Genomic DNA, 19,435 nt, shown 5'->3' with positions numbered 1-19,435 from the left:
CATTAGCTCCTTGCGTTGAGTGAGATATTGAATAATGAATAATGAATGAGTTAATGAATAATTTAAAATACATAGTGAAAGCAATCTAGAGGGTAAATTTGCATGTTTATTCTACTAAAAAGTGAAAAGTACAATTAAAAATTAATATTAAATATATATGTATATATAGTGTATATGTAAATGTATTTGTTGAAGACATATTAATCAAACAAGCGGATAAAACTTAAATCTTGTGGTATTTGTGTCTTAAACAAGGGAATTGTTTCTTACGACATATTTTATTCGATTTCCATAATTAAAGAAAATTCTAAGAAAATAGAGAAACGCTAAAGTGGATGCTATATAAAACAAGAGGATAAACTTTATTACTCATGGTAAATTATTTTTATTGGTTGGCAAAGAGATATGTTAAATTTTTTGAATGTATTCTATAGTCATACGTAATAAAAGCAATACCTGAATATGGGGAGCGGCTATGCCGTTTAATCTTCCCCCTCAGTCTAATAGGGCTCTACTTGTATCGTTTAACCAATGCTCGCTCTTCATATGCTGCTTCTACCTGTGTTCATTCTTCTTGTGCTCCCTCTAGCAATGCTCCCTCTAGTTGCGCTCCCTCTAGCTGTACTCCAATGCCCCTCTCCATCTATCTGTACTCGCTCTCCATATGTTCTCTCTCTCTTTCTCTCTCTCTTTTCCCCTCTCTCTTACTGTGCGATTCAAGTCTTTGCTTTAAAAAAAAAAACTCAAGAGATTTGCGAATTTAAAAATAAACTAATTATGTATGCAAGATAAGCCTTTGCTAATAATATGATTTATCCCCCAAAAAATAAGAATTAGCCGATAATTAAGACTAGAAGACACGCTTCATGGCTCGCGATAAGCCCGCGGTGCTAACTAGTTTGACAAATATTTCAAAGCAATCAAAGACCACATATCATTCCATTATAACCACTGACTACTTTAGTACCCGGAAAGAACTGTAAAGTCAATCGAAACAGAATCTCATTTTCGATTTCTGAGTAGGAGCATTAATATTAATAACATAAAAAAAAGCTGATTTGATTATCATATTAACAGCTTTTATGGCTAATCTCGTAACAAGAGCTGATTTGTTGGGGTCATCAGACCAAAACTGAAACACGCAAAAGATTTTGTGTAATTTGATTATATTTTTGGAGCTATATTTAGATGAAGGTGTGTGAAGGAGCAGATGATTTATAACAGGTGACACGATCTAGAAGCTATACGAGAACTAACAGTAGATATTAGCAGGTTACTACACGGTAATATCAGCCTTCTTCTGAATGATTAAGAGCTACGACGTGTTTCACAGTGTTGGGGCCTTCGGGCTGCCATCCTCGTTGTGGGTGCGTATGTACTCCAGGGCGCGCAGAATGTAGCTGGGCGTGGGCGGCGGCCGGGGCAGGTGCTTGCCCACCACATGGAAGCCGAGCTCATCGGCTATGTAGCGCGTCTCGATGGGCACGCCCTCCGGCGAGGTGTAGCTAAAGATGCCAATGGTCTCCAGGGCACTGCCCGCTGTCTGCACATTGATGCCGTTGCTGGTCTTGAAGGCGAACTTGAAGATGCCCTGCTCGTCCAGGGGCGAGACCCGATAGTCCGTAATCTGGGCATAGCGTTCGCTCTGGCCCACCAGACGGCGTATGCGACGCACTCGCACCAGTCTGGCGTCCAGCTGACTCCCGAGCAGCGCCAGGCACAGCCAAGTGATCAACAGCTGCGTGAGACACAGAGAGGGGAAAGAGGTGGATCAGCAAAGTGGATCGAACTGGATCGCGTGGCTAGCACAAGGTCGTGTTGGGGCTTACAAAATTTCGCATATCTGCCGAGCGTGGCACACAGTGGACAAACACTTGTAAATTTGATAAATTATAATATATAATTATCTCTAGTTAATCCAAATTCGTTCGGTTATTCGTTTTCACACAGCGCGACGATGGACGCGATCCGAGCTCTGCGAGGTTCAAAGTTAGCCAACCTACTGCGGCCTCTGCGAGCGCGTCTTACCCACTTTATAGGTAGTGTTATATCTAGCCTAGTCATCGATGAGCGAAGAAGCTGAACAATCAATAAACATAAACAAACAAAGCACGACTCTATTGTTGCTCAGTCGTGGCTTGGTCTGGCCTGGCTCGGCTTGGCTTGGACTGCCTCCGATTGGCTTGGAGTCGTGTCGCTTGTCGCTTCATTCCACGATGGCCATTCATCCATTTCCGCGCTAATAGCCAACACTCTGTTTGTTTAGCTAACCACATTAATTTATGACTGCACTTCATGTTAGTTCCAGTTCTTCGATTCTTAGTTCCGAAACGAATATGAATATATCCGAAAGAATGCCATTTCATTTGCATTATTACTGTTTAGGCCAATCAACTCCGACACATATGTATATGGTTAGGCCAACCAGTTTGGGTAATAAAATGTATTCATTTATAATGTTGGTCATATTTTTATGTTTCAGATAACAAATGCTGTAAATGCTGTTCTTTATACTTACAGAAGGTTATCAAGCCCCAAGAACTACATATCTCTTATCTCTTATCTAAACGCTGAAAGAGTCTCCCAATCAACTTTTTGGTATATGGCAGATGCTGTTCCGTCGATAGTTCTACTAAAAGACTGGAAATTTTGCATATAAAAACTCATTTTGAAATGCTATATATATATAATAATCTCCTATTGCTTATGTGGGAAAGTTTCATCAATCCCTCAAATCCAAATGAGATTTAATGTTATAAAACAATATTTTCTAAAATGAGCATTTATATGATATATACATATATACAATCACTCCAAGCTGCAATAATTAACAGATATATTATACAGAAACAACTCACAAATAGCCTCTTAATTCTCTGTCGTCTTCATAATCTTAACTCGCTTTTCAGACTGGCATAGGAGAAGAGTTTAAGCCGTTGCATTGCACTCAAGCTATATATTCCACGCAGATAAGTCATAAATAGTTCTCTGCACATCCTGTACCTCAACTTAATGCCTGACTTTGGCCTCACATTAATTAGCTTTGGTCACGCCAAAGGCCACGCATTGTTCTCGCCTTTTGCAGCTTAATCCAATTAACAAGTGTTTATTAATTTGCGCACATAACTTGTGGACAAATATGACGCGACAATACGGAAGCTGTCGATCGCCCACATTTATGATTAAACCTATAAAAAATCATCTTCTGGCAGACGTCAGATGCCATTTGTGAATGCCAATCCGATGCAGAACCGATATTAAAACTATAAAATCTGATAAAAATCAGAGTCAGACAGTCACGCACACACACAGCATGAGATAACACGTTAAATAGAATTGAAAATGAAATCTTTAATGCGGTATTTCGTTAGTTCCGTATCGGCCCGTTAATGGGCCCACCAGCTGAGTTCTAAACGACTTCAAAGCCAATCAACGACTGATTCTAGAAATGATGTGAAGAACTTTGGGCTGATTCGATCAATCGCTTGATCGATCGTTTGGGCTGACTTGCCAGTTATGCTAATTGAGCCACTATAAATGAAACCGAAAGCTACGCAATAATATAAATGTATATATAAATGTGTGCTTACTTTAGTAAATACTAAATACTTGTAGATCAGGTGCTTGATAAATTTATATTTCGCCTAAACTCTGAGCAGCGAGCAGTAGCAGCAGCAACTCAATTCGAATCGAATTTTATATTAATTATATATATTTATACTATATTGAGCTAAGAGACTCATGAGGTTCTCTCAGGCTGAGCTAATGCTATTAATGAGAATGCCCATGAAGCAACACCTTTTTTCGACACCTTTTTTAACACAATTTCAATAGTAATTTGTTTGCAATTTTTTAAATATTTTTTTATTTTTCTTTTAAAATATTTTGTTTATTTTTTATGTATATAAATTTTTTATATTAATTTTTTAATTTCTTGCTTTAATTTAAATTTATAATTTATTGTTTAATTAATTTACTTTAATTTCATTTGATATTACTTAATATCAATTTCAGCTCGCTTTGTTCCATTCCATTCAATTCAGCTAATTTTTTTTTTATATCATATCATTTTGTGCCATCTCAATGTATTCCAATTTGATAGCAAATCATTTATTTTCACATCTTCATTGGGTGTCTTGAATATCAATGGCAAATGTCGCAGAGCTCTTTATAATTAATGGATCGATGCGCTGATTGATTTTTAACGCCTTGAGCGATGCGACCGAGCGGTGTGTGGGAACTGTTATGCATATGGAATGGATTGATTTCTCTACCTTTGTTTGTGCTTGTATGTGTTTGATTGGGTGTGGTCAAGTCGTGCAAGGTCTAGGTCGAGCTGCATACCTTGAGTTCCATTGGATGCTGCACATTGAAGCCAGCTTTCTGAAATGCATCAGAGTTCAAAGTGTTTGCCGCGTTGAATGTGGCTTCGGAACCAGTTTAGGGTTCATTGAATGTGTCAATTATTCTCGAATCGGCTCAATTCGGCCATAATTTATGTTCATTAGGCCATGCCAAAGATATTCGTGTTAGGCATATAAAGAGGCGGCATTTCTCAAATGCCACAAAACAGATGTTTTCTATCCGATAAGGCGAGCGCGAAATATCTCAGTAGCAAATACAGACAAAATAAATCTACCTTTAACATTTAACGTGCATGTTCTTTAATTGCATTCGAGATTTATTTCGAAGTACGAGCAGCTGTGATAGACCAGTTCTCTTATTTTCTTGTCAAATTAGCACTTTTATACCCTAATTTACAGAGTTTCTCAATTAAATAAATATTTTTTCAAGATCATTTATAATTTTATTATATATAATTACGACACTTTATAAACAGGTTTTGAACCAATGTGCGGCACACCTACCAATTTTCAGAGATCTACATGCGCCCACCAAATACTATGTCAACGATCCTAAGTGTTTATCAGTTATAGCCATAAATATTGAACGCTTTGTCATCATAAATATTCAGCTATGCATTATATAAACTCAATGCTTATAATTTTATTTAGAATATTATTAAATTAGCCAGCGGTGTATCATCCATAACTCAGGGGAGTCTGTGACTTGATATACCCTTTCTCCAGCAGTTAGCATGTTTTTATAAAATATATGTACGCGAATAAGCATAAATCAGATCGTATGTATATCAATTAGCTACATATCTCTGAGAGATAGATACACAATTGAAAGTGTAAGATGAGAGATTCATTAATCAGTTCCATTCATGAAAATTCACTACTTCATCAATCGAGTGCCGAGGCTTCTTAAAATGTATAGACTGTTGAAATACAAATTGGAGGATCGATTACGATCTTTGATGCTATCGATCACAGATCTTTATTATTTATTCAAAGGAAATTTATCTGAGAGTATATTCGCAGTTCGTCATGTCTCGGTTGCACCGTTACGCGTTTCGTTTGTAGAGCTGCTAATAATGAGTTAGAACTGAATGCTTGAGGTTCCGCTATGACTCTGCGCGCTCAGAGAATTTTGGTTGAATTAAAATTAAGCGAAAGCTTCTTGAAACATTTGCCAGATGAGCTTATCACAGTTTCATATTAACTTTCGTATCACACGGATCGCGCAACGCAATCGCTGTTCAGATCACATTCAGATCAACGTCCGTACACATCTATATATACATATATATATATTTACTGTTATTTGGCGCGTTCAATAATGCATTCCAGTTATCAAAATCGACGCCAGTTTGTCAAGGTTTGTGCGTTGTTTCGACTTGGTTTTTAGATCACACTGCTCAACCAAATTCCTGCCACAGGCTCGGCTGCTGCAGCTGCTCCTGTTCCTGCTCCTCCTCTTTGCCAGCTGTGCCGCACGCCCTCCCACGCCCCATACCATCTACTACAACAATCAGCCGCCAGATGCGAAGGGAAACTACCAATTCGAATTCCAGACCTCCAATGGCATCACCACCAAGGGCGCGGGCAACGAGGCTGGCGCCGTGGGCGTGGTCCAGTACGTATCCAAGGAGGGCCTACCCATAACCTTCACCTATGTGGCCGACGAGAACGGCTACCAGCCGAGCGGAGATCACGCCATCAAGCACCTAGAGCGACAGCTGGAATACATACGCACGCATCCAACCGTAGACGAGGTGCTATCGAGGCGTTGGTAGTGAATCCTGAACATATACATATATTAGATTTATATATAGCAGATCTAGATAAATTGCGCGACTGTCAGCGAGGGAGATAAGAACGCATTATTGTTAATATTATTATTATAATATCTGTAGCGAGCAGACGATTGAAATGTGAAATTGATGTTTATGGATATTAAATGCAAATCGGGAATAACGTTTTGAGTGAAACAGAAAAATAAATATATGTACATACAAAAACAAATATATATGTATATACATATAAAAAATTCTTTATTCATTCCATCAGCGGACTACTTAACCTTGTCTCTTAAGCCGAGAACCTCTTCTATTGAAAACGAAAGTGCTGCCAGGAGGCATACAGAGGCTTGCATATGTGGCGTAATTTGATATTAACATTTTCAAATGACGTCGCTGACTTAATTTCAATATTTAATGTATTCGACATATATCTGAACGCTTATAAAGTCAAAAATTAAATATTTTTACTCTTTATATATAACATTTAAAATGCATCATACACCTTCCAGACTTTTTTATGGTTATAGAGAACTGAAACCTGTTGCCTAGCAGCTGCAGACTATCAAAAATATGTTAGGCGATGAACTCAAAAAGAAAAATAATATACATATACTTAAAAGAGAGCAACATAACTTTTAATTATAATTCTCTAAAAGATAAATTAACTTAATATTCAATGAAATTAGGCAATTTATATATATAATACTGAATGCTTTAGTCACGCTGTCTCGTCCGAATATGAACCGAAACATCTAGGGTTCATTTAGGGCCTCCTTTACTTAAGATGAATATACATATATACATATGTACATATAGAGCAAATATATCTCAACTTTGATAAATATCGCTTTGGCTGATAATCCAAAAGACTTTTAATTAAATGACTTCATTTAGCAACTGATTAATGTGCACATTAAAAGCATCAATTAATAACATTCAATTAACATACATTAGATAAATAGCTGACACATTTACATCTTCAATTTTTCGTTTTACCAAAATGGCAAGTCGAACAACCTTTAGAACGACTTTCGATTCGTAACGCTAAACAGAAGAGGCAGAAAAATAAATAAATAAATATATATATATATATATATTGATGGCATTTGCATGGCGATTTGGGCTAATTGAGGCCGTTGCATAATATTGACCGACTCTTGAAGCCATAGATTATGTAAGAGCACAAATAAACCAAGCACAGCTCACAAATCGAGCTTTTCATCTCAAACCGACCTACAACAACAACAACATCAGCTTAAAGATGTTACTGTTGCAACGGTGTAATTCCACTCAGGGCACGTCCTTGACTTTGCTTGAAATGAATTTAAGCAGCTCGGTGAGTGGTCCAAATGTTGATTCTGTTTAGCTGCACATAAATCAATAGATGGCTAAATTTAAGCAGAGATAAAGCATAACGGGAATTGATTTCCAAAAGTAATAATAATACATAAATAACTCAAAGAAAAAGTAATATAAATTATCCATTAATTTACCCAGTATATATTTTTGTAGTTCAACAGGCTTGAATATAAAACAAACGGCACGGAGACAGCTCACTGTTTGTGTTGGAGTTCTAGTGGGGTATGCCCGACTAGTGGATTTCTCGTTATTTATATCTTATATATAAAATTCTCGTTTATTTATAAATATACATTTGCATATAATTAAGGATCGGGTATATTAGACTACCAGATATACATAACAAGCTTTAATTAAGTCGGGCATATCGACTTGACACTACCACGGCCGTTATTAATTAATTAATACTGAATTTGAACTATTTTCTCATTAGGTCATTTCTTCGGATTCTCCCGTCATTATCTTTGGATTTTTCCTTCATGCTATCCTCAGTTTGACATTTTTGGGACTTAAGAAAAATGTCGAATAATTTGAATTTCAGACTACATTAAGAACTCCTCTTACTAACCATTCCTATAAGTCTAATTCCTTTATTCCCCTTCAATATCCAGCTAGGGTATCGAAGCGTGCACGAGCCAAGCCGGTTGCAAGATTGGACATTCAAGCTTTACTACCAACAATCTGAAGATTTATTGCCCCGAGCAAAGCAATAAAAGTGGCCTAAACAGCGGACGGAGCCACTAAAAATCAAATTTCAATGTCAGCTACAACTTTATCAGCGCTGAAAACAAAGCCAAATAAACGGTGTTCAATTTACAAGCACTCAAACAGCTGTCGACTATTCGCAATTATCGAAACAAAAGACTCGATCATGGCTCGATATGCATATGCGAGTCTATACGAAACCCCAATCAAGTCCAAGTCGAGTTGGGTTCAATGCACGTTACACTTTGATTGAATTTCAAACTTAGGATCTATCAACATCCACTATATATGAATGATACCAATTATATATTTATATGGCTTCGCAAATGCTTGATCTGCATCTACATGCAAATTAAATTCCAAACACTTGAAAGCGAAATGCGAAAAATATATATAAAACAAGCTTTTTCTGTGTTCTTCTGTTGTTGTTTTCTCATACACAATCGGATGTCTTTACATTTGTCATACAATACATTCACATATAGATATGTGTGTGTGTGTGTGCTTATCATTCATGAGCCGATCTATTAGTCAGCTAAGCTTGGCATTAGCTGATGTACAGCTATTTGCATTATGAACTAGTTTAGGACAGCATTTGTTGTATAATTTCTTTTCTTTCTTTTTATTTAGTTTTTATATTTTATAATCGCTTTCTTGATTTTGTATATTAATTATAATTCAAGCTTCTGTTGTAATAATCTATGCATTTTTTTTTTGGGTTTTTTTACATTTTATAGTTTATGTTTGCATTTGTTGTTGCTGTGGTTGTCTATGCTTAAACTAAGCCTAACACGTTCTCAGCCAAATCCAGCCAAAAACCAATTGCCAATTCCAGTTAACGGGGCCAATTCTCGAGCTTCGATTGCAATAATAGTCTGAATCGACCTTGATTACAGATGTTGTTGTTGTTGTAGTCAAGTGGAGTGTTAATACATAATATAATTGTATAAATGTGTGTGTGAGTGTGTGTATGCGTATTTAAAATGCGGATGTGTTGCGTTGTCTTGTGTGTGTGTGTGTGTGTGTGTGTGAGTCTGTATATTTCGGATGTTGGGCCGAGAGTTTTGTCAGACCTCGATTTAGCAATTGTTTTGGTTTTTATCGCTCAAAACCTAAAAGAAGAAGAAATCCTCATTAGCAAAACCCATTTCAATTGGATATTGGATAAGGTCTTCACTTACCAGTCCTCATCGCTTGCCAGGATTGGATAGTGTTGGCGGCCCCGCTCCTAGAGCCAATCCTAGTCCGTTTTCGTTTCGGCAAACTCTTCCAGCGCAAAGAAGCCAGCGGTGCCACCGGTGCTACTGCTGGCCGTGCTAGTGGTAACCGCGGCAGCCGAGGTGGTCACTGTCACCGATTCGCTTGTTTGCGTCTCCTGGCCAGCCTCCTCCTGGGCTGCGGCTGCGGCTGCGGCTTCCTTTTCTTCGGCGTTCGCTTGCGCTGCCTCCAGCACCTGCTGTTGCACCTGGACAATGGGCTGGCCATCCTCAGTGTAGGAGACGGAGACGGGTATGCGTGTGCCATCCTCGCTGATGACGTGAGGACCCTCCTCACCATCCTGGCCCTGCTGTATGATAATCTGGCCCTCGGAGTTCAGGAGCGATGCATCGATCAGCTGCTGCTCGTTGTTGTCGCCATGGACGAGCACCATCTGGCCACTGCCATCAGTCATCATCTGCAGCGTCTCGCCCTCGAGCCCCTCGCCCGATTGCAGGACGCCCACGCTTTGGAGCAGCTGCTGAATTTGCTCCGGGTCTTGTACTATGATCTGATTACCATCCGCATCGGTCAATATGTGGTTGTCCAGCTGAAGTAGGTGTCCGTTCTCATTGACAATGAACTTGATCTGGCCGCCATCCACCTGGGCTTGCATGGCCTCATCCAGCTCCATGGCCACCTGTTGCTCGCCGCCGGATCCTTCGGCCGCCTCACCCTCAGCTGAGGCAGCTGCCTCTGCTTCGGCAGCTTCGTTGGCTGCTGCCTCCGACTCGGCTGCCTGCTCGGCCGTTGTTGTCTCGGCGGACTCTCGCTTATCAGCGTCACTCTCCGCGTTGCCAGATTGTTCGGCCTCCTTGGACTTCTCCTTAGCTGATGATTGGTCAGCTTTGGCACCGCTCTTCTCGCTCGCCTTTCCGCTGCTGGCCGCATTGCCGTCAGTTGTGTCCGCTGCCCCGGCGGCCGCTGCCTCATTGTCATCGTCCAGGCTGGGCATCGAGACGGGCGCTGCATTCGATTTGCCGCCGTCAGCTGCTTTGTTGTCGTTGCTGCCTTGGGACTGAGACTCCTCCTCCTCGGCCTGGTCCAGCACGGGCATGTCGATGCTCACCGAAACGGGCGCCTGCGAGTTTGGCGAATGTTTCTCGGCCTGCTCGCCGCTGGCATCCACTTGCGGTATGGTTATGTTGAACGTGATCCCGCCGCTGCCCTCCTGCGAGGTGATGACCATCTCATTCTTACCGCTCTTTTCGCTATCGTTCTTATCCGAATGCAACTTCTCGAACAGACTCTCAATGTCCGCCTCGGCATTCTGCTCGTTGAGCTCTTCCTTGGCGCCAGAGCCCGAATCTCCCGGCTCATCGCTGAGCAGCGCTGTCGCTGCCGAGTTGAGGGCTGTGGTGCCGCCGCCGGCAGCTGAGCCCTTCTTGTCGCGCCTATGCGTCTCCATGTGGTGATTGTAGTACGTCTCCTGGATGAAGGTCAGCGAGCAGATGCTGCACGAGAAGAATCGAATGTTATTCTCAGCCTCACCGGCACTGGCCACAACAGTGCCGCCTCCCTGGGCCGGCACGCTATCGCTGAGCGCCTCATCAATTGTCTCCTGCAGCAGCTTCTGGGTGTTCAAGTTCTGGCTGCCGCCGCTGGCGGCATTCAGCTTCTCAGCCTGATGCAGCTCGACGTGCTTGACCAGCAGCTCGCGCTTGGGGAACGTCATGGCGCACTGGCCACACTTGAAGTAGCTCGTCTGATGCTGCTTGGCATGAATGGTGGCCGCTTCGCGTGTCTCGAATCGCTGCGAGCAGAGGCGGCACTTGAAGGGCTTCGGCTTGCCGCTGATGTGTTTGCGCATGTGCTCATCGAAGACGCCCTTGTCGGTCGACTTGAACTGACAGTGATTGCATGTATACAGAGCTGAGCCGGAGGCGCCAATGGACTCGGTGACGCCAGCCGCAGCCGCAGCAGCAGCAGCTGCCGCTGTCACAGGCGCCGCAGCTGCCGGTATGGTTGTAGTGCTGGTGACCAGAACATTTGTGGCATGATTGGTTTCCATGTGCTTGCGCAGGCTGGCCTCGTTCACGAAATTGATGTGGCACATCGCGCACGTGTTGTCCATGGCCGTATTATGATCCCGGACCATGTGCTGCTTCATGGCACCGAAGTGAGGGAAGATCTTGCGGCAGGTCTTGCACTGGAACGTCTGCTGCTTGCAGGTCTCGTAGTGGGTGTTAAACAGACGCATATCCGAGGTCTTGTAATCGCACGACGTACACTTGTAGATCTTTGTCGCCTTACGCTGCACTGGATTTGTGCTGGCTACAGCGCCACCTTGTCCACCAGCGGCCAGCTTCAGTTGCTGCGAGGCTGCAAGAGAGAATTATGTTAATAACACCGACTAGTATGTGACCAGGCGCTCAGTTGCTCACCTGGCGCCTGCTGCACTAGTTTGCGCTGGCGCAGCATTTCCCCACTTCCAGCCTCCTCCAACGATCGATTACCTGCGCCACTGGCCATCTTTTGCATCTTGAGCGGAGGACTGGCGGCGTCTGCATGACTGCCGCCGCTATCCTCATGGATGCCATACTTTTTGTTTAGCAAGTTCAACAGATTCGCCTTTACGCGCTCCACATCGTTCTCCAGCCGATCAAAGTAGTTGACCAGATTGGTGCAGCGCGAGCAAACGAAATCCTCATTACATACAATCACTAAGAAGCCCTCTCCCACCAGCTGGGCCAGCTTATTCGGAAATTTGGTGGAGGTGTGCGTGGTGCACATATCCGTAACAGCCGTCTGCGTTTGGCTGGCCAGCAGAGGCTCGTCACAGACGTAACAGCGTGCTGCTGCATCCGAGTCCATCATGCTTTGCTGCTGCTGCGTTGCTACGCTCGATGCGGGCGTCGTAAGGCGCGTCGTCTTCAATATGCGTGGCTGACCGGGACCGGTGACGGTTACTGCGCCGCTGCTCAGCAAATTATTGAATTTGCGGTAGGTGGCCGGGTTTAGTTGATTGTTCATTATATACGCCGCGTGTGTGTAATGTGTCTGTGTCGCGCGTGTGTGTCTGTCGTTGTGTGTGGATCTCGCTGGCTATGATTCTAGTATATGTTTCTTAACTTCTTTTTTTTATTTTACTCTTCTTTTTTCTTTTTAAAAACCGCCGCATTCACCAACACATTTATTATCTGAGGCGAGCACTGTATCAAGCACTTCACAATATGCACTTTGAGCAATTGCTATATTCTTTTTTCCTGTCGTGTTTGTTGTTCGGCGAGCGGACAACAATTTGTTTAGGTTTTCAATAAAGTTTGTATACCGCGGCGTCACTTTCGACTGTACTTAAGTCTAGATAGACTAGAGTATTATTTAGGGTTAAATGCTCATGAGCTGCATCACACAATGTTGTTGTCTCGCTTCAGCGCACGCATGCGGCCTGTTTCATGCCGATGCGATAGTCGGCCGTCTCTATTACACAAAGAGGAAATGGCGGCCGTGTTGGTGGGCATACACGCTCCGACAACAACGTCCAACATCAATTGACGTGTATTGCGCATCAGGCAAGATTGTAAATCGTATTTAAATAATATTTGAGGTTGTAAAGTATGAAAAATATTCTTTGAATTTAAATAAAATATTTATTTAAAAAATAAAATTTATGTTTACATATTATTTCTATGGCTGAGTAAATTATGCATGTTCAAAAAACACGCGTTGGAGTTGTCGTACGACTTTTAGTACTGCCAGCTAACTGTAGATGTCGCTAAATGCGCGCGATATTCAAAACTGTTTCGCCTATGCTGCAATTTAAAATTTTTGGCTGACAAATATCTTTACAATATGAACATTCCTAATGGGCCGATAAGATTCCACAGCGATTTGTTATATATGTTCCCCACGATTTTGCGCACCGGAATAACAGTTTATGCGAATGGCAAGTGTGGTAAATGCGGGGCAAGAGATACGGTGTTTGGCAATATTGAGGCTAGCGTTATCAGTAACCTCCGTTCACCGATAATAATAATAATGGTATACACATATATATAGTGTATATATAATTTGGTAACGGTACCCGTAACCAAAAAGACGTATTTTCAGTTGGCAAACGATACGAAAAGCGAACGCATTTCAGCGTATAAAGTCGAACATTCGAAAATAAAAGTGTGCTCAGACAGTTCTTTATTGGCCAGTTCAGATTGTTGCCGCTGCTGTTGTTATTGTTGCACTGTGTTGCTGTTGTTGTTGTTGTTGTTATTCAAAGTGTTATCGAAAACTAAGCGAGCTGCAAAAACAAATTGAAAAGCGCTAAAATTAATTGGCCCATGTTACGGGCTCGCAACGATTTCCATTCAACGCGTCCGGCTGATTTAGTTGTGTAAAGCACCTCGCTAACGTCGATTGTGCGAATAATTATTGTGCGGACATTTATTATAGGCAATCAGTCACGATGTACGGGCGTCCATCCACGGGCATTAAGAACTTTGATTCCCTGAAAACCTGGGCTAACTGGGCAGGTGCTCTCGGCGTGGTGAGTAACTGATGCAACATGAACGTTTTTATCTCGGTTTGACCTCATTCCAGCATTCGATAAGAGCGACATCTATGGGCCAGCTGCTGCACTCACAGCAACAGCTTTCACAGTTTCAATTTTGTACCTGAATTGAGGAGCTATCAAGCACGAAGCACATATTTTCCAAGTGATCAGCTGCGGCTAATCAATCACAGCCGTTATCGAAAACTGATTCACTCAACTGCACACAAAAACTAAGCTACATAATGCCCCATTGACGTGTGTCAACAAACAAGCTGCTCTCCTCTCTCACTACCTCACTCTCTCACCTCTCTGTCTCACTCTGCTCATTACAGGTGCAAGCTGTCATATGGATAGGCCTGACGATAACTGCAATCATTGCATATAGCTGCAACATTTACATCGCGGAGACCATGAACTATGGCAACTTCGTGAAGGTCATCTTCTTCGATGTCTACTTCCATGGCAGCTGCAAGATGTCCCTGGAAGCCTACCAGAACTACAATCGTACCTTGATCGACAGCGTTGATACCGTCTTCGATCCCACACAGCTGCTCGTCTGGGACTGCGTGTACCTTGGCCTATCCGCCTGCTGGTTCATTGTGTCCATTCTGCTCTTGACAGGTGAGTTAAGCCATCCCTTTCGAATATACATATATATATATATATATATCATATTTGTATATCTTCATCTTTTGATATTGACTAAAATTAAAACATCGCTGACGGAAATTGCAATTTCGTTGCTTCGGGTGATTCATGTGGCGCGGCATTTCAATAAAGTTAAATTTACTTTTATCACTATCTAACGTCATTTCAATAACATTTTTATGTTCGGGCAGCTTAGCCCAAAGATAAAATCAAAAGCCCCGTTACTAACAAATATGACTGCTACAGCTTAGAGAGAGCGTGACTAAGAAATACCCTTCATCTCAGAGTCGACAAAAGTTTACAAGTTTCTCATTCTTATGTCCCAGTTTCCTTTTAATGTGAGCAATTTTTCGTTATAGTTTATTCTTTACAATTATTCTATATTAAGTATTTAACTCTGGTCATTTAAATTTATATACCTAAATATGAGAACAGTGCTATTCCCCTGGCTTATCATTTGTTATTTCGACATTTTATTACAGTCACATCATATAATATATGATATACGAAAAGTCCGAAAGAAATAAGAGAGTTCAGGAAGTTCAGAGAGTTCCCTTTGGACTTATAATGTACAATCTATGCGCATATCTTTTAATATGACAGTGATATACCCTCTTCGGTGCCACTATTTATACAGGGTATACTAGAACGTAGGAAGGTAAACGATTGGTTTGTTTGTCATTTTATTTCGTTGTATTTGATATTTGTGTGGTTGTGTAATAAACGATGAGGTTTCTTCTTCACACTTTCCTGATTAGGCATAAAATAAACCACACACACACACACATTGCTAGCTGGGGATATATGTATTCCTTGTCAAAGTCAAGTATTTGATGTCACCCATCAGTGATTACTATACTAATTGTCCACTTGATAGATGAGCTCAGAACTGATTTGCTCAATTATAATTTTCATTTTTGTTCATTCATTTTCAGCCCTGAACAAGGACAGTGTGCAGCAGACGTTGAGCGTGATCTACAGCTGGGCCTTCTTTGTGGGCTCGATCTGTGCCATGGACCTGGTGGCCGGCGTCATCTTCGGCGTTGACTTTAGCCGCTTCCATGCGCGGGCGTCCGAGTTCAATGCGAACAGCATCAATTCCGGTTACGTGGATCCCAATGCGCCGCAGCTCGTTGCTGGGGGCGTGGCAGCCATCTCAATGATGCTGATCGCGTTCAAGGGCTTCATCATGTGGCTGATCAATGTGTATTTGCTCAGCTATCTTCTGGCACGAGCTGCGCAAATTTCCCAAGATAAGGACAGTTCGGTAAGTGACATCATCTGACTCAGCGGCGCATAGGTCTTGTAATTGGGCTGCCATAAATCAGCTACTAAGATCAATGAGCTATGCAGACATGGCACCCTCTTGTGTGGTATGTAAGCGACAAATTCTTTCGATGACTACGCCGTGCGCCTACGACACGTCTATAGTTAGAGTTCTGCGCATATACTACGTACCCAGCAGCTTATCAGTCGGCAGTGTCCAGTAGTCGATAAAATGGCTTACCCGCACACGCTGATAAATATAATAATAATGAGCCTGTTTTGAAGCAACTGCCAATATACCCTGTAATCATGCAATTCTCTTGAGAGCGCTCTCACATCATCTCTCTAATTTTAATAGGAGCGGCGCGACTAAAGCTGAGAGTTACAAAACTCTGTATATACCTGTATGCATTTATGCCTCTCCCTGTCTCTCTCCCAATCTGTCTCTCTGCTTGTCTGCCTACCAAAGGCAAGACACGAAGTTGTCTATGTGTATCACCAATACTCAGTTGGTATTTATAGTCAAGTAGAACGAAGCTAGGCACTCTCTGACTCAGCAGAGAGGCCTCCCATTGGTCACTCAAGGCCCGACTACAACGACTTCTACGACCTCAACGACTTCTGGTGTCGGGCTCAACATTTGAGAGCGACTCGGTGATTAAGTGAAGGTCGCCCTATATAAAGGGCAGCAGCTTCAGCATTTCTTCAGTCGCCTAGGCCTGGTGGGGGTCAATCGTGCAGTGCAGTCAAGTGAAGTGAAGTGTGTGTAAATATTTAATGAACGTTTAACTAAGCCTTAAATACTTAGAGGAAGTACTTAGAAGAAATACTTGGAAGAATGGAAACACTTAAAGGAAACATATAGAGGAAATACTTAGTAGGAATACTTAAAAGAAATACCTTTGTGAATTACTTACGAAAATAACTAACAGGAAATACTTTGAAGAATAACGTAAAAGAAATACTGACAGGAAATACTTCGTTGAAATGCAGGAGGAAATGCTTGAAGGAAATGCTTGAAGGAAATACTTGAAGGAAATACTTGAAGGAAATACTTAGAAGAATAATAGAGGAAATATTTATAATAAATTATTTATTAGAAAGCCAATTTATGTTCTAAACATATCTCTGTGTATTTTTTCATGTATATATTTTTCCTATATTCTCTTCACATTCCCCATAACCAAATTCATTTCTGTGCATTACAGGACACACTCTTCATGCCACGCAAAGACTCCAACGATATACTCAGCAGCAGACCACCGATTCGCGCCTACGAAGAAGAGAAGTAAGTTAGCCTTATGATTCAAAGTCCTCTTTCTCTAAGTATACTCTTTATTTAAACAGATTGGAGGTGCAGGCATATACCAATGATGCCTACATGCCGGAGACTCGCTCCACGGCGGAGACCATTGAGGTGAACGAGGAGGCCATTGTTCGTGCTGCTCATATGTCCCGTGATGCGAATCTGATGGATCGCCGCTTCCGCAGCATTGATGCCTTCCAGCAGTATCCGGCGCCGAGCCCGAACAACCGACCTCTGCGACAGTCCTCGCAGGGACCTGTCCAGGAGACAATCGTCATGGCCTCCACTGGTTTCCCCATGCCCGACTATTCGCCACAGCCCAGTCCCAATCCCAATGGCATACTGCGTCGCAATCAGTACTAAATGTGTGCCAAGGCATTTCCACCTAAAGTAATCCATATAATTCTCAAATATTTAACGCCCCGCCCCCGCCGCCAACCGGCGACGTTACACAAGTAAAGCCAACAAAGAAGTAAAGCAGCTAAAATTAAGTAAGACAAAATATACTTGGCGCCAATTGTAGTTTTTATCAGAGTATTATGTTCTATTTATTTACGTCCAACTAACAATAGATGTATATATATCATTATCTGTGAATACAATATTTACAATATATACATATTTATACTTATTTGCACACACAGTATAATTAAATGTGTTTGATTTTTATTCCACTGCTGATAAGAGGACGAACTAATGTAAAAAATGTCCGGTCTATTGAATCATGCACCCCAGCAACGATTTTGTGGAGATTGTGCAACGTCATTTAATAATTTAATAATTCCGTGATCTATTTTTGCAATTTTGAATTTAGCGCTAAAAGAAAAATGCATTCGATTATTCTAGATTCACTGCTAATATGCAAAATATTCTAAGGCTATACATAATATTGATACCCTTGGCTTTTTACAGCATATGTTGCTTCGTTTTTAATGCTAGACAAAAAGTTAAAACTTATTTATTAAAATTTAAATTTTACGCCACATTTGAAAACTTATCGATTACTCTAACAGCGTTGCAAAGATACTAAATGCTCATAAAATAACGAGCATTATGCGCTTACGTTGCTCATTTTCGCGCTTGCGTTGCGCAGTTCGAGCCCAGCCATCGAACGCAGGTCAATCGAAAGTTCACAAAAATAATTCATATTATTGATAAGCCGGTCGAATTTGATGACAGATTTTGACTTAAATCGTTGTTGTTGAGCGTAAAACGTAGTACGCTGTCTGAATACAGCTCATTTCATTTTGAAACGTGCTCGGGCCATAACGTGCCGGTGAAAATCGTAGAGAAAATACAATTGTATATATAAATATTCCCATTTAAGAATTTTCACACGAAAATGGTTTTCATAACAAAATTCGCTCGTGTTGGTGTACAGATGGCTCGTCAGGTGCGTGCCATGCCTCTTGCGGCAGCACAGTGGCGCAGTTTCCATGTCAGCTGCATCCTCGACAATGGTAAGAAAATGGATTTATGCAATCACATGAAAGAAACAACAACGGTTTGAGAACCACTGGTAGCGAGTCAGCTGTAAACACAACAGGTATTAATAGGCATTCTAACTTACAGAGCGACGCTTCACAGACAAACATGAATGGGTTGAAATGGTAGATGATAACAAAGCTATTGTGGGCATATCCAGCTACGCACAGGAAGCATTAGGAGATGTTGTGTTTGCCCAGCTGCCCGAACCGGGTACCGAACTGAAGAAGGACGATGAATGTGGTGCTCTCGAGAGCGTTAAGGCGGCCAGCGAGGTTTACTCGCCCGTCAGCGGCAAGGTGACGGAAAAGAATGGCGATGTCGAGAATACACCAGCCTTGGTCAACAGCAGTTGCTACGAGAAAGGTGAGATGTTCATCATAATCTCGGTTACAATATTCGCCCCACTAACAAACAATATTTCTTAGGTTGGCTGTTCAAGGTGGAGATCAAAGATGCCGCGGAAATAAAGAAACTCATGACTGAGGAGGAGTACAAAGACTTTCTTAGCAACAGTGCCGATCACTAGTCAGCTATGGAATGATTGCACTCAGATAAAACATACGTTGTAAACACATACATAATTCACAATCTGCCTGAAACACACAACTCTCATCATCCACATACCAAATACACAAATATCCACAAATTGGATTTCGTTACGCTCTAAGAATAAACTGAATAGCCAAATATTACACTTGAAACAATCACAATCGCAATCACAAAGTGACCTACGGGTGGCACCTCAACATTGCTGCTCCACAACATCGCAGCT

General features: G+C 41.7%; 5 protein-coding genes across 7 annotated transcripts; 3 read left to right on the top strand and 2 right to left on the bottom strand.

Annotated features, from left to right (window-relative positions):
• Positions 1-228: 228 nt before the first annotated feature.
• Cpr78Cb (Cuticular protein 78Cb) lies at positions 229-3,435 on the bottom strand. 2 transcript variants are annotated; one of them, XM_089467689.1, is made up of 3 exons: positions 2,859-3,435; positions 1,830-2,640; positions 229-1,738 (listed from the first exon to the last, which is right to left on the bottom strand). In XM_089467689.1, exons 2-3 carry the CDS (start codon positions 1,839-1,841, stop codon positions 1,328-1,330), a joined length of 423 nt encoding a protein of 140 aa, XP_089323815.1. In that variant the 5' UTR covers positions 1,842-2,640; positions 2,859-3,435; the 3' UTR covers positions 229-1,327. The 2 variants fall into 2 exon arrangements, with proteins under 2 accessions (XP_089323815.1, XP_089323814.1); XM_089467688.1 differs by having other exon boundaries at positions 1,830-3,435.
• A 2,073-nt stretch (positions 3,436-5,508) lies between these two features.
• Cpr78Ca (Cuticular protein 78Ca) lies at positions 5,509-6,552 on the top strand. The gene is made up of 2 exons (XM_089467425.1): positions 5,509-5,724; positions 5,786-6,552. The coding sequence occupies exons 1-2, from the start codon at positions 5,686-5,688 to the stop codon at positions 6,140-6,142; spliced, it is 396 nt and encodes a 131-aa protein (XP_089323551.1). The 5' UTR covers positions 5,509-5,685; the 3' UTR covers positions 6,143-6,552.
• A 2,254-nt stretch (positions 6,553-8,806) lies between these two features.
• pzg (putzig) lies at positions 8,807-12,877 on the bottom strand. 2 transcript variants are annotated; one of them, XM_089467367.1, is made up of 3 exons: positions 11,926-12,877; positions 9,394-11,791; positions 8,807-9,324 (listed from the first exon to the last, which is right to left on the bottom strand). In XM_089467367.1, the coding sequence occupies exons 1-2, from the start codon at positions 12,440-12,442 to the stop codon at positions 9,453-9,455; spliced, it is 2,856 nt and encodes a 951-aa protein (XP_089323493.1). In that variant the 5' UTR covers positions 12,443-12,877; the 3' UTR covers positions 8,807-9,324; positions 9,394-9,452. The 2 variants fall into 2 exon arrangements, with proteins under 2 accessions (XP_089323493.1, XP_089323492.1); XM_089467366.1 differs by having other exon boundaries at positions 11,854-12,876.
• A 604-nt stretch (positions 12,878-13,481) lies between these two features.
• Positions 13,482-17,829, top strand: LOC108612286 (uncharacterized). Its single transcript, XM_089467401.1, has 6 exons — positions 13,482-13,796; positions 13,856-13,949; positions 14,288-14,576; positions 15,539-15,870; positions 17,078-17,157; positions 17,217-17,829. Exons 1-6 carry the CDS (start codon positions 13,744-13,746, stop codon positions 17,536-17,538), a joined length of 1,170 nt encoding a protein of 389 aa, XP_089323527.1. The 5' UTR covers positions 13,482-13,743; the 3' UTR covers positions 17,539-17,829.
• A 498-nt stretch (positions 17,830-18,327) lies between these two features.
• On the top strand, positions 18,328-19,367 carry ppl (glycine cleavage system H protein, mitochondrial). The gene is made up of 3 exons (XM_089467424.1): positions 18,328-18,635; positions 18,748-19,026; positions 19,089-19,367. Exons 1-3 carry the CDS (start codon positions 18,518-18,520, stop codon positions 19,187-19,189), a joined length of 498 nt encoding a protein of 165 aa, XP_089323550.1. The 5' UTR covers positions 18,328-18,517; the 3' UTR covers positions 19,190-19,367.
• Positions 19,368-19,435: the final 68 nt, after the last annotated feature.

The sequence above is a fragment of the Drosophila arizonae genome, chromosome 4 (genome assembly GCF_054131065.1).
Source record: "Drosophila arizonae isolate 15081-1271.41 chromosome 4, UAZ_ARI_1.0, whole genome shotgun sequence".
Classification (NCBI taxonomy): domain Eukaryota; kingdom Metazoa; phylum Arthropoda; class Insecta; order Diptera; family Drosophilidae; genus Drosophila; species Drosophila arizonae.
The sequence above is the reverse complement of the archived record's forward strand: the minus strand, read 5'-3'. Positions and strand labels throughout refer to the sequence as shown.